The sequence below is a fragment of the Schistocerca serialis genome, chromosome 11 (genome assembly GCF_023864345.2).
Source record: "Schistocerca serialis cubense isolate TAMUIC-IGC-003099 chromosome 11, iqSchSeri2.2, whole genome shotgun sequence".
Taxonomy (NCBI): Eukaryota; Metazoa; Arthropoda; class Insecta; order Orthoptera; family Acrididae; genus Schistocerca; species Schistocerca serialis.
Window position 1 is genome coordinate 172,507,510 of NC_064648.1, and position 14,613 is coordinate 172,522,122.

The 14,613-nt window shown below is 44.2% G+C and overlaps 1 protein-coding gene across 1 annotated transcript in view; it reads right to left on the reverse strand.

Annotated features, from left to right (window-relative positions):
- LOC126426603 (uncharacterized) overlaps nucleotides 1-14,613 on the reverse strand; it is a 272,243-nt gene that overhangs the window by 24,023 nt on the left and 233,607 nt on the right. The window contains exons 23-26 of the mRNA XM_050088496.1: nucleotides 11,073-11,235; nucleotides 6,735-7,025; nucleotides 4,794-4,963; nucleotides 582-738 (exon numbers count right to left, since the gene is read on the reverse strand). Coding sequence (XP_049944453.1) covers nucleotides 582-738; nucleotides 4,794-4,963; nucleotides 6,735-7,025; nucleotides 11,073-11,235 — 781 coding nt within the window. The remainder of the gene's footprint in view (nucleotides 1-581; nucleotides 739-4,793; nucleotides 4,964-6,734; nucleotides 7,026-11,072; nucleotides 11,236-14,613) is intronic.

Here is a 14,613-nt window from a genome sequence, read left to right on the forward strand (position 1 = left end):
GTTTTCCATTCTGTGGATTCACAGTTTGCACCAGCTCGGAAAGGCCACACTCAGTGTACCTCATACGTCAGCGGCAGAACCTGGTCACGTGACGTGACGCACATTCTGCTCGAGATCTTTTTGGCGGCATTTACTTTCACCCATGCACCTACCGGGCCCCATGTTTTAATTACAAAAAACTAATAATTTGATACATTGATCATTTGCAATGAACATCATATTACAGTGTTGTGAAAGTTTAAAATGTCATCTATGGCACCATTTGTCAAAGCCGATTAGTGGTACCCCGATCTTCAGTAATGCCCTATAATTATTATTTGGAAGCCTTCCTCTTTATAGTGTTTTCCTCTATACAGTGTTCAGAACTTGTGGTCCCTCAAAAAACGTTATATAGAGGTTTCACTGTATTTAGAAAATGTTAAGTAGTAAAACCACAATCTTAACTTTTATCCATATTTTTAAAATTCGGCCTCAAACTTTTTGAACTGACATGGTGTAAGGAAATTTAATAATTTGTAGAGGATACGTGAGGTTTCCGAGGGTACGGTCACCTTACAACATACTGATCTGTGCTCTCATACCTGGCACACTGCATGTCGCCGGGGTGCGGAACGGCGCCGCTTCCGATGCCGACTACTCCGCTCCCAATGGCTCCACTCTGTACCGACAGGCCGGCACGGTGCCGCTGCTGCCAGTGGCGGAACTTGCCGTTCTCGAACGCGTCTTCGTATTGCGGGTCTGTAAAGGGGCAAACGCAGTAATTGTTTGCGATCGTGTCGCCCGAGCACGTAGCACGACATTCACTGTAAAACCTTATAGGTCGACGGAATCTCCTCCGGTTACCGGCCGAATCGTCGGGTCGTGTCGTCACGGTGTTTCGACGAGTTTCCTCACTTATCGTCTTCGGGTGAACTGTGGGGTTCGTGTTCCGTCGACTCCTCTGCCGAAGAGCCTACGGGTGGGACAACCGCGCCCCTATCGAAGAGGTTTCGCAGCCCACACTAGGAGAGGTTCCGGGAATTGAGTCCCGATCCTGCTTTTCTGCTGCACCTGCTGCCTCTGCCACTTTCTCATCAGTGTGTTCGCGACACATTTTTGGTAATGCCCCACCCAGTGCAGACATCAGTCAGAAACTGCCGTACCAGTTGACAAGACGGTACTACACTCTTTATTTCCACTGCCTCTTTGACGATCAAATCCCGGAAGCCGTAGGTCTATCACAGTACCTTTGGCAGTTCAAAAACAGAAATGTGGCCTCTGTTGACGACATGCACAGCCACTACAGACTTGCACAGTCAAAAGTGACGTGTTACGTCAACGTCGGTCTGGGATTCGGTCATCGAGGAGGCAGTGGAAAGGTGAGCACAAATGAAGGGCACAAACCGTGACAATAGTCTCCAACTGAGCTCGACATGGGATGTGGCTCTAGCAAATATAAGTCATGAGCACTTTGACTTGAAAGTGGTGGAGTCAGGAGGTGTAATACGTAAGTAACACCAGCACTTGATGCCTGGACCCCCCTCCCGCCATGGTCACAATGCCTCTTCAGGTACAGGACCTGCAGCCTAGACACTACAAAATAGCAAACTGGAGAAGAGGTCAATACTTCGATCAAAGATGACGAGTAGGAAACTCACAGAAAGTTTGGGACAGCACGGCGCCAGAACTCGTCTGGTGACCGGAGAAGATTTCGTCAATGAAATTCGCTGAGATCATCTGCATTCAATTCTTGTAACTTGTTGGGCCACATTACGTTCCTCTCGAGTTTCTTTGTAAGCACAGTTTACATTGGACTGAATGAACACAAGCAAATGATGATGATGATGATGATGATGATGATGATTGGTTTGTGGAGTGCTCAGCTGTGCAGTTATCAGCGCCTGTACAAATTCTCAACCATTGCTCAGTCCAATCGTGCCACTTTCGTGAATGAGGATGTAACGATGAGGACAACACAAACACCCAGTCATCTCAAGGCACGTGAAAATCCCTGACCCCGCCGGGAATCGAACCCGGGACCCCGTGCTTGGGAAGCGGGAACGCGACCGTGAGACCGCGAGCAAACGAGTGTTCACAGACAATGCATTAGTGGTCACTGTTGTCTCTCTGAGATAACCGTTTACACTAGAGGAAAAGGAAGATGACAAAAGATAACCGGCACAGCCTATGCACACTGCATTATTGTTTTTCAGTGCTAATAATCGTCACGCACGATACGGCACTGTACAATTATAGATACGAGCCAAAACTGTGATATCCAGAGAGGATTATTTTGCGTTGCGAATGCACAGTTGTTGACAAAGTAAGTGAAAGGGATCGAGCATGAAATGTATCGAGGCAGTGCGCTGAACAGTAAACTGCAGCTCCAGCTTTCCTAAGCTTTACTTCAAAACTTTTTTTATATGTTGTGTGACGCGTTTTGTTGGATTCTCATTACAACTGAAGAGAAAATTTAGAAGCGGAACACTAACTACCGATGACCGAATCAGGGCCAGCGTCTACACTCCGGTTATTAGCAAGTGGAGACATTTACGTCGGTGACTGTTTCTCATTTCACTTCAATAGCTGCTATGTATAAGTTTCTGACGTATGCAGAGACATGTGGAAAGCACTTAAAGAATTTTATCACAGCAAATATATGGAAAATAATGCCAACTAAATACAGTTAATGAAATATGAAATACGTACATGACCTGTCACACAGGATAGTCAAAATCCGACATACAGTTTGTTAACGAAGGCACATACAGTGATCGTGCAAAAACCATTTTTATTTATCCTCAAATATCTCTAACATAACAGTGACATGTCAGACACGTAATTACAGATATCATGAGATTAAGCAATGAGAATGGTCAGGTCTTTCAAAAGATTAAGCAATGAGAAGGGCTAGGTATTTAAAAATATTTTCAATTTTAATCAGCATAATAGATACATATTCACAGTTGCTTACTTTCAAAGAAATTTATTGTGCTTTCCCTTTCAGTAAAATGAAATACAAAGCTGAAACAACGGAAAATCCCTGTAGGCACACCAACAATGTAAGAAAAGACAGACTGCTACTTACCGTTAAGTTGGAGAAAGAGACAATTAAAAGACTCTCGCACCCAACTTTCAGCCACAGCCTCCATCAGCGAAAGAGAAACAGAGAAACACACACCGTTCACACACACAAACAAACACACCTCACACACACACGACTGTCGACTCCGGCAGCTCGGGCCAGAATCGATTACCTACTGTCATGCCCTGAAACGAGGGACACCCTACCCGAGGTCCGTCACACCCCTCCCAAAGTGGAGTTCCGTCACCCACGCAACCTCCACGACACCCTAGTCCGTCCCCGTGACACCCCTAATGCCGACCCCTCGCCACAAGGACCGTGTCACTGTGGAAGCCCGAGGTGCAGGACCTGCCCAATCCAACCCACCTGGCACTCCCTACTCCAGTCCTGTCGCAGTTTTATCCTATCCCACCACGGGCCAGGCTATCTGGGAAGGCAGTCGTGTGATTTACCAGCTCTGCTTTTTATACTGGTACGACTACAATCGGCCGTCTACCAGGACGAACGGCCACCGCCAAAAGGGCAAAGTAGACCGTCCCGTGGCACGACGTGCAGCCGAACGTAATGTCCTTAATTTCGACAGGTGCTTCCCTACCCGAGCTATCCGGATCCTTCCCTCCACCACCAGCTTTTCCGAACTGCACAGACGGGAGTTATCCTCACATCACATTCCGCACTCCCGTAAATATCCTGGGCTCGACCTACAGTCTCCACACCCTCCACCAAACAGTTTCCACTGCCTCCGTCCTACCGTATTCGCCCGTGCTCGTCTCTCGACCTCTCCGTTTGCCACGCTCTGCCGACGCACCCACGTACCTATCCCCAGTCCTCCCCTGTTTGCTCCTTCTTTCCCCACCTCCTCGCCCACAACCACCGACACTACGCTTGCCGGCCTTCTAGTCCCTGCATGCTCTCACAGACAGAGTCCCTCTTTTCCCCTACCCGTACAATGCTATCCCTTTCCCTCGCCTGCCCCCTGCAGGCTGCTGCTGCCGTCCCAGGTGACAGTCGTATTCCGGCCCGAGTTGCCGCAGTTGGCAGTCTGAGGAAATTTCACCTGTCTTGTACATCTTGCTAACCAGATGGTAGAGTTTTGTCAGGACTGGCTCTCCCAAGGCTGTCAGCAGTTCTAACGGAATGTTGTCTACTCCCGGGGCCTCGTTTCGACTTAGGTCTTTCAGTGCTCTGTCAAACTCTTCACGCAGTATGAACGTGAGTAAGGAAGAAAATTTAATCAACAGGAAAGCACAGGCATAGAAATACAGCACTCGAGTATCAGTCTGATACTGTTCAGTAAAGTTGTTCGAGAGGTAACAATTTCCATTCGTATCGGTGAATGTATTGACATCAGAACAGGGCCAGGGATACTAGTTTGAGCAATATCAGTTCGAGCATACATTTCCCAATAACCGTAAGTCAAAAAAACGTGGCCCTAGAACGTCAGGGAATCGGCAACGGTAAAGCGGGCACACTGAATGTGGTGTTAATGTTTGTTCATACAATGTGCTAGAGTATGGCCACAGATAACATCTGGATTCTGTACAGGCATACAAACATATTCCATCTGACAACGGTCGAGGAGCGATCGGTCAGAAGCTCGTGGCGTTTTAACCACTGGATGTGACCGAAGGCCCGAGCCCGTGTTACCGTTTTTATTAGCGACGAGTGTAGGAAAAGAGGAGGACGTGATGTCGCACACGTCCGCCCTACCGCCGGCCGCGGTACTCACCGAGCTTCCAGCAGCTGCCCTTCTGCTCGGCACCCTCCTGTGGGGCGTAGACGAAGCACTCGTTACGACACAGGTTGTTGCTCAGCGCTCTCTGCCAGAACTTCTTGTTGCGCTTACAGTAGGGGAAGCGGCTCGTGACATAGGTGTAAATTTCGGACAGCGTCGCCCTCCTGCCGGACAGACAAAAATACACAGCTCGGTCAACATTGTCCAGAAAAAACTCCGGGTTGGAACTAGGGGTGGAGGGCACATTTTGGCAACAATTTACTGTTGTAGTGGTTAATAAAAACAAGAAAAATAGAAGAAAAGAAAAGGTTGAAAAGGTGGGAAGAAATGGTGAATAAAAAGGGGGTTTTAAAATCGTTAATGACTGCAAAAAAAGGAAAGAATGAAATGCAAATCGGACTTCGTATTACAGAAAAGTTATCGGACTTCGTGATTCGGAGAAGCTATGGTGTGGGTGGTCCTTGTGGCGTTTCTGAGCAAAAGTGAAACCAATTTCCACTACAAAAATTATTGAAAGAGAACAGAGAATAACAAAATGTGATTAACAGGGGGAAATGGCGTAGATAAGAGTTCATCCTTTACCGCGTTAACATGTCTTCTCGCGTGCGGCATCCAGGTCTTTTTCTCCAAAAATCTGCTTCATTTCTGCGTGAAACGTCGTAGCTGCTCCGAAATTTTGCAATAAATTTCATTGTCCAGGAATTACTAATGTATACAAAAAGTGTCATGGTATTAAATGCAATGTATTTTACATTGCTGCTTCCATCCTCCAAATTTCATATAAACTTCCACAATACATCAGCACATCAATAAGTTTTTTCGGATTCATCTGACCAAGACTGGCTAATAAGTAAAAGTTAAGCTTCCGCTCTCAAGAGACAAAAGCCGGATAGAAAACAAATAGAGTTGTAATTTTCGTACCTTCATTTTCTTATATATTTTCTTTGCCGTTGAGCGCTCGTACCGCTGCGACAGTATAATTTATATCTGAGGAAACGAGTGCAGCGCAGCGAAATTCAAAGTCCCGCTACACTGTACCCCTCTTGACATTGTACAACTGGATAAATAAATAATTCTTTTATAGGTTTCCCTGCATTGAGACTAACAAGAAGAACTGTCATCAATATTGTACTGCCTTATTTTATTTATTCGTAAGGCTGGGGTCCATGAAATTATGAAATTCTGGTACCGTGGAAGCAAAACACTTGACAGACAAAAAGGGTATTCCTTGCCAAAAGAAGCCTACTCGTATCAAACACAGGCATTAATTTGAGGAAGACATTTCTGAGAATGTACTTTTCGAAACAGTATAATAGGGAAGTGATTGTGGTATGTGGTAAAAATCTAAAAAGAAGAGAACTGAAGCATTTTAGATGTGGTGCTAGAAAATGCCATTTAAAAGGAGACGGACCGATTAGATAAGGAATGAGGAGGTTAGCAAAATCAGAGAGGAGAGAAATATGGGCAAAATATCAATAAGAAGGGACAGGATGATTCAACACATGTTAAGGCATCAGGGAATAGACGTGCACAGTATTACGGGGAACTGTAGGTGGTAAAATCTGTAGCGGAAGACGAGACTGGAATACATCCGACAAATAATTGAGAATGTTGTGTGAAGGTGTCCTTCTGAAATGAAGAAACTGGTACAGGAGAGGAAGTCACTGGGGCTAAAGCAAATCAATTGGAAGACCGACGACAGAAGGAGTTGTTATGCTGATACGATGATAACTGATAAGTGAAACAGATGGTGAAATACATCGAAATATCTTAATGCTGCCGACTGAAACTACACCGACTTATGTCTAGCGTGTGTGTGTGTGTGTGTGTGTGTGTAAGATAATATGGGAAGTGCCAAATTGTGGGAGAATGTATTGAGGAAAGCACAGTGTATTTTGATGTAACAGTTTTTCACTCTGCAGCAGTGCTACCAACCTGTGTGGAGAATGCATTATGGCCATAGCATTCAGCTCCGTGTAGCTGAACGGCGGCTTCACGTCGGCAGTACAGGGAGAGCCAGTGTCTCCTGCCGCACCGGCAGCACCGTCCCCCGCGGCCGTCCCGCTGTCGGCGACAGTACCCCTGGCGACACTGTCGGCGGTACCGCCAAATGTGACGGCCAGAGTAGGGACACCGACCGCGGACGCGGTCGTGTCCGATATCAGGACGTCGTCCTCACGGCTGCCGGTGCCGGGTCGGGACGGGTCGCGGGTAGCTCGGCCGGTACTGCAAATGTCAGAGACCGACAGGCATACTGAGGTCAGAATCACATTGTCGTTTCAGCGTGACACGGACAGAGTTCAGTGATCGAAGATTTGTGGAGCTCTATATCGATTAAGAACAGCATTCAAATTGAAGTCCAAAGGATACTTGGAATTGAGACCAAAACAAAAATGTTAACACAATATGGCAAAATGGACAGAAAACTTCAGTAGATTAAAGAGAAGGTAAGATGATCTGCCTACGATCATCGAGAGACTGAAAACGAAACTTTTTCGTCCACCTAGCAGTGTGATACATTTATCTGACCGATCACAGACGATATGGTCCGTATCTGTACAAAATCGGATGACAGCTGAATGTCAGTTATGCACAGGGTAGTGCGGGCAGTGCAGAGTGCGTGTCACCAGATGGTGTTCTCCACAGATACGCAGCGGGTAACGGCCTCCAGACACTGCAGAAGCTGGGTCTGCAGAGGGACGAGACAAACTGAGGTGTTTCGGACTGTACTGCAGCTGCAGTATCCGAGAAAGTAAAGGACTTCACAAGAAATTCAACCACACATCGACACTCTTAAGATCCCTGCGCTAGCCAAACAGGTCCAATTGTGGAGAAAACTTTCTACAGTTTAGATTTATCCTAATACATTAACTTAAACAGAAGTTAATCTGAAGTACCACCACTAGTGTTAGTACACTGGCTGTAAAAAGGAAGTTAACCAGCAAGAAGAAAACAGTCAGATGTCAGAGAAAATTTGTATACGAACAAACCATTGACAGATATATATATATCATTTAGTTTCAATTCTCTGTGATAGGAGGACCACCAAAGAAAACTGGTGTTATTCGAGTTGAGTACTGTTACTAGGTCTGGTAGGGGAAACAAAGGCATAGAGTCAGACATCGAGTGATCACTGCGAAGGAAACGGAGACGGCGTGTACTCGTGTGAGACAGGGATATCGGCAACTGGCAGAGTTTCAAAGGGGCCTCATTGTGAGCCTCCACTAGGTCAGTCGTACAAGGTTCGTATTTGTGGAGAGTTCGGACGTGACAGGGCAGGAATTCAAAAATTGCCTAAAAGTACTAATTTATGGAATAATTCCATGTGATTCATTTGTACAGTTTATGAGATTACTAGCTGAAGAAATTGTTTATGTAATCCTGTAATTTATGATGCAACAAGAAATTCATAAAATTTTAATTGTAATATCAGCAAAAACACATTTATAACGATGAAACCTTATGTAAGTCGTTACAACGATACTGTAAATGTGGAGCCCTGATGATGACACCAGCCAAATTTAGTTCAGAAGAAGCACAGTTCTTAGCCAGTTCTTGAGTTTTTGTGACATACAATCGGAATTGTGAATTGTGGTTTATTAGTCTCATAATGTACATAATCTAAATAATTTGATTCAGGTACAGGAGACATGTCAAAATTTTGGTAATGTTTTACCATATACGAGGGCAGTTCAATAAGTAATGCAACACATTTTTTTTCTCTGCCAATCTTGGTTGAAAAAACCGGAAATTTCTTGTGGAATATTTTCAAACATTCCCACTTTGTCTCGTATAGTTTCATTGACTTCCGACAGGTGGCAGCGCTGTACGGAGCTGTTAAAATGGCGTCTGTAACGGATGGTCGTTGCAAACAACGGGCAGCGATAGAGTTTCTTTTGGCGGAAAACCAGGGCATCTCAGATATTCATAGGCGCTTGCAGAATGTCTACGGTGATCTGGCAGTGGACAAAAGCACGGTGAGTCATTGGGCAAAGCGTGTGTCATCATCGCCGCAAGGTCAAGCAAGACTGTCTGATCTCCCGCGTGCGGGCCGGCCGTGCACAGCTGTGACTCCTGCAATGGCGGAGCGTGCGAACACACTCGTTCGAGATGATCGACGGATCACCATCAAACAACTCAGTGCTCAACTTGACATCTCTGTTGGTAGTGCTGTCACAATTGTTCACCAGTTGGGATATTCAAAGGTTTGTTCCCGCCGGGTCCCTCGTTGTCTAACCGAACACCATAAAGAGCAAAGGAGAACCATCTGTGCGGAATTGCTTGCTCGTCATGTGGCTGAGGGTGACAATTTCTTGTCAAAGATTGTTACAGGCGATGAAACATGGGTTCATCACTTCGAACCTGAAACAAAACGGCAATCAATGGAGTGGCGCCACACCCACTCCCCTACCAAGAAAAAGTTTAAAGCCATACCCTCAGCCGGTAAAGTCATGGTTACAGTCTTCTGGGACGCTGAAGGGGTTATTCTGTTTGATGTCCTTCCCCATGGTCAAACGATCAACTCTGAAGTGTATTGTGCTACTCTTCAGAAATTGAAGAAACGACTTCAGCGTGTTCGTAGGCACAAAAATCTGAACAAACTTCTCCTTCTTCATGACAACGCAAGACCTCACACAAGTCTTCACACCCGAGAGAAGCTCACAAAACTTAGTGGACTGTTCTTCCTCATGCACCCTACAGCCCCGATCTCGCACCGTCGGATTTCCATATGTTTGGCCCAATGAAGGACGCAATCCGTGGGAGGCACTACGTGGATGATGAAGAAGTTATTGATGCAGTACGACGTTGGCTCCGACATTGACCAGTGGAATGGTACCGTGCAGGCATACAGGCCCTCATTTCAAGGTGGCGTAAGGCCGTAGCATTGAATGGAGATTACGTTGAAAAATAGTGTTGTGTAGCTAAAAGATTGGGGAATAACCTGGTGTATTTCAATGCTGACTAAAACAACCCCTGTTTCAGAAAAAAAATGTGTTGCATTACTTATTGAACTGCCCTCGTACATACAACACCTGATTTTAACAAATGGTACCACAACAATAATACAACATAAAAATACACATACAAAACTAACAATTAATTACAACTGATTTTAACAAATGGTATCATAATAATAATACAATTTTGTTACACATACAATAAAAGACTAACAATTAATTACCCCTTGCTCAAATTATCATGTCATCCTCTATGAATTCTTCTAATGAATAGCAGCATTTATCCCACAGAATCTGCTGTATCCTTATTTTTAGACTCTCTGGCTTCATATTAATAATTGCTCATTTTGTTAATTTATTAGGAACTTGTAAACCAGAAATGAGTTGTCAAATTTATTTTAGTAGTTAGAAAGGCCACTTATCATCCGATTCACATGTTTGCTTAAGCCACAGGTAAGATTATAGCAAATTTAAATTTGTTGTAAAAAAAAACAAACAGATATTTACACTCTGTCAATGCAGAATTACATCAGACAAGTAAGATGCAAGGAAGCTCTTTACACTGGAGAAGCATCTGTATTGATAAAACTGAGGAATTACCAATGGTCAAGCATTTTACCAAGCAATCGCAACTGCAGACATTGGTGGTAAGTATTTTCTTAAAAGTCCATTATTAACATCCGTGTGACAATGAGTGAACTGTTATACCAACCTTATTAGACATACAAGCTGCCCTGCCGCACAGTCAGTGATGAGCGGGCAGTTTTAAACAGAGTCATTGTACAACACATCGTAAAGGAGCAATGTCATAAATCGAGTGTTCGTGATATTCTCTAGAATGTTTTGAAGAAAAGAAAAGTGTTTACACATTGGCATGCAAACAACACCAATGCCTGCATAACATGGGTAATTCTTTTCTGGAAAAAATCATACTGTGCACCAAGACTTTTTTTCGTCAATACAAACCTATCACAAAACGACAAGTGCAGAAATTCACATACACACAAACTGTCAATACTTTGATGACCTAACCAGCATCCAGGCCAACATGGCACATGAGCTGAACAACATGCCAAACGACGTTTCCAACAGTTTTACACAGCTGTATAAATGTTATATACGTGGTACTCAAGTGCAGGGTGCAATTTAGAACAAGCGAAGTATTAGAACCACAGTCTTAATGTTTCTCCATATTTTTTATTAAGCCAGTCTCAAATCTGTTTGGGCTGACACGTATAATGAATTTCAGTCATTCTTAGATTAATAGAGATATGAGGTGACAGCTGAGGATACGGTCATCTTACACGGTACCGACCTGCGCTCGTGTCTGGTAGACTGCAAGTAGGCGGAGGACGGCACAGCGTGAACTCCGCGAACTCCGGCTCTGCTCCTGACACCCCGGCTCCAGGAGAAAGGCCGCTTCGTGTGCTGTTGTCGCTGGAAGTTGCCGTTCTCGAACACGTCCTCGTATTGTGGGTCTGCAAATGGTGAACACATAAATCGTTTTGTGGGCAGGTCGCTGAAGCACACACAGGGACCGTCACCATCGGGGAACGTAAAATCTTGTGGGTTAATGATAACTTCACAGGTTATCAGCTCAGTCCGTGTTTAAGCAAGTTTCTTACTCGTAATCTTAAGGCAAAACGTTACATTTGTATCCAATTTGTTCCTTTATAGCTGCGAACCAAAGGGGTGTGCAAATCACATACCTCCGGCAGAGATTTTGCTACCAGTGGTTGGTAGGCCCCCATTAGGGTAGAGGGGTATAAAGGTCAAATCCTGGTGTTGCATGTCTGTTCCACCTGCCTCTATCACCACTTTCACACCAAAGTGTTACTAATGTATATTTGCTACAGATACATCCTTGACTTCTGCAAGGCATTCGATACAGTTCCCCACAGTCGTTTAATGAACAAAGTAAGAGCATATGGACTATCAGACCAATTGTGTGACTCGATTGAAGAGTTCCTAGATAACAGAATGCAACATGTCATTCTCAATGGAGAGAAGTCTTCCGAAGTGAGAGTGATTTCAGGTGTGTCGCAGGGGATTGTCGTAGGACCTTTGCTATTCACAATGATCTTGTGGACAACATCGGAAGTTCACTGAGGCTTTTTGCAGAACATGCTGTGGTATATCGAGAGGTTGTAACAATGGAAAATTGTACTGAAATGCAGGAGGATCTGCAACGAATTGACGCACGGTGCATGGAATGGCAATTGAATCTCAATGCAGACAAGTGTAACGTGCTGCGAATACATGGAAAGAAAGATCCCTTATCATTTAGCTACAATATAGCAGGTCAGCAACTGGAAGCAGTTAATTCCATAAATTATCTGGGAGTACGCATTAGGAGTGATTTAAAATGGAATGATCATATAAAGTTGATGGTCGGTAAAGCAGATGCCAGACTGAGATTCATTGGAAGAATCCTAAGGAAATGCAATCCGAAAACAAAGGAAATAGGTTACAGTACGCTTGTTCGCCCACTGTTTGAATACTGCTCACCAGTGTGGGATCCGTACCACACAGGGTTGATAGAAGAGAGAGAGAGAGAGAAGATCCAGCGGAGAGCAGCGCGCTTCATTACAGGATCATTTAGTAATCGCGAAAGTGTTATGGAGATGATAGATAAAAACTCCAGTGGAAGACTCTGCAGGGGAGACGCTCAGTAGCTCGGTACGGGCTTTTGTTGAAGTTTCGGGAAGATACTTTCACCGAGGGGTCAGGCAGTATATTGCTGCCACTTACGTATATCTCGCGAAGAGACCGTGAGGATAAAATCAGAGAGATTAGAGCCCACACAGAGGTATACTGACAATCCTACTTGCTATGAACAATACGAGACTGGAATATAAAGGAGAACCGACAGAAGTACTCAAGCTACCGTCTGCGACACACCGTCAGGTGGCTTGTGGAGTATGGATGTAGATGTAGATGTAGATCCTGCGTGGACCTCAATTGGTAAGCACTGTCCAGTTGACAACATCATTACCCAGAAGTAATGTGCACAGCACCTTTTTCTGTTCAAAAACAAATTTGTGTCTAAAATGAAACTTTAACTCTGCGGTGGAGAAACTTGCTGGCAAATCAGAACTGTATGTTGGGCCGAGACTCGAACCTGAAACCTTTGCCCTTTGAGGGCAAGCGCTCTACTGACAGAGCGATCCGAGCACGACTCACAACCTGACCTCACAGGCCGCGAGTCGGGCTCAGTTAGCTAGACTAGTAGAGCACTTGCCTATGAAAGGCAAAGGTCCCCCATTCGTGTCTCGGTCCAGCACAAAGTTTTAATCTGCCACGAAGTTTCAAACTTGTGGCCTTCATTAATATGGTGTTTCTCAACAGCCAGAAGCACTGTGTCAACAAGTTTTGGGATTCGCTCATCAGATAGGCAATGGAAACACGTGTACACGACTTTCGTGTCAACCGGGACAGTCGTTTTCAAGTAATCTCTACATGGGTTGAGGCATCAGCTAATATGTGTCAGGAAGACTCTGGTGTGAAAACTGCAGAGACAATCGGTGGAACAGATAGGCAGCACCGGTTCTCGAACCCCCACCATACTGTCCGTGACATTTCATCCACAGGAACACGAATGCTTCACCCACAGGGACCTCAGCGCAGGAGTCTGCCATCCAGTGACAATAAAGGAACAAACTGGACATAAACCCAGAACTTCACCTAAAAACGACAAGTAGGAAGTTGTTACGTGGCACTATATTCCTCTTCAGTTTCTTCTTAATCCTGGTTTACACTGGAATGAATGGAGGCAAACACAAGTAAATGAGCATTTGCAGAGAGTTCGTCACTGTTCACTACCATTTGTTTATACCTGTGAACATGTGTTTACACTACAGGAAAAACAAAAGACAACATGACATTACCAGCATAGGCTATGAACACTACATTTTCCCACCTCTGCTAATAAGTGGCACTCAGGATACAGCACTGTACAATAACAGACGCTGGACAAAACATTGATATCCAGAGGGGATTATTTAGCATGGTGAGTGCACTGTTTCTGATCAAGTAAGCAAAATGGCAAAGGAGAATTAAGTTGTCCGAATTTCTACGTAAGTATGAAATGCATGTATGAACTGCATGTAACACTAACTGCAGCATCAGCTTTCCTTAGCATTATTTCAAAACTTTCTAGGCTGACACTTTCCACAGGCTGCACATTACAACTGAGAAGGAAATTTAAATGCAAAACACTAATTGGCAATGACCAGCATAATCTGAATAATGGCTAGCATTTACACTTTCGTTATCAGCAACTGGCAACATTTACATTTGTGACTGTTTTTCCATTTCGGTAGCTGCTGTATATCATACAGTTTCTGATACATTAAAGTATGTATACGAGAGATAATGCCAATAAAATCTGAACTGTACATACGACCTGTTACATAGGCTACTTGATAAAACTGCTGTATATTTTGTTAGAGGGCAGATAGCGTGATGCCAGGCAAAACAATTCTATTAATCGCAATTCACTAACATAACAATGACCACAACAATGTCATTACAGATGCTTTGGTGTGAAACGATCATCTCTTTTGAATATTTTTAATTTTAATGAGCACAAAATAGAAGAAAATTTTCTATGCTTTACCCTTTTAATAAAATGAAATACAGAGATTCTTAACTGTATTTCTTGCCTATGGAAGTATCTCAATTGGACAACTGAGTGCTTTGGCAAATTTTTACCAATGATATTTCTTTGTCTTCGACATTTGTCCTGCAGCTCTTTGATCCCTGAAAAACCTATGACATCTAGATTCTTCTATCAGACGCATTACTTTCTCTTCAAGACCACTCCATCACTCACACAGTTCAAAAACAGAAGTGCA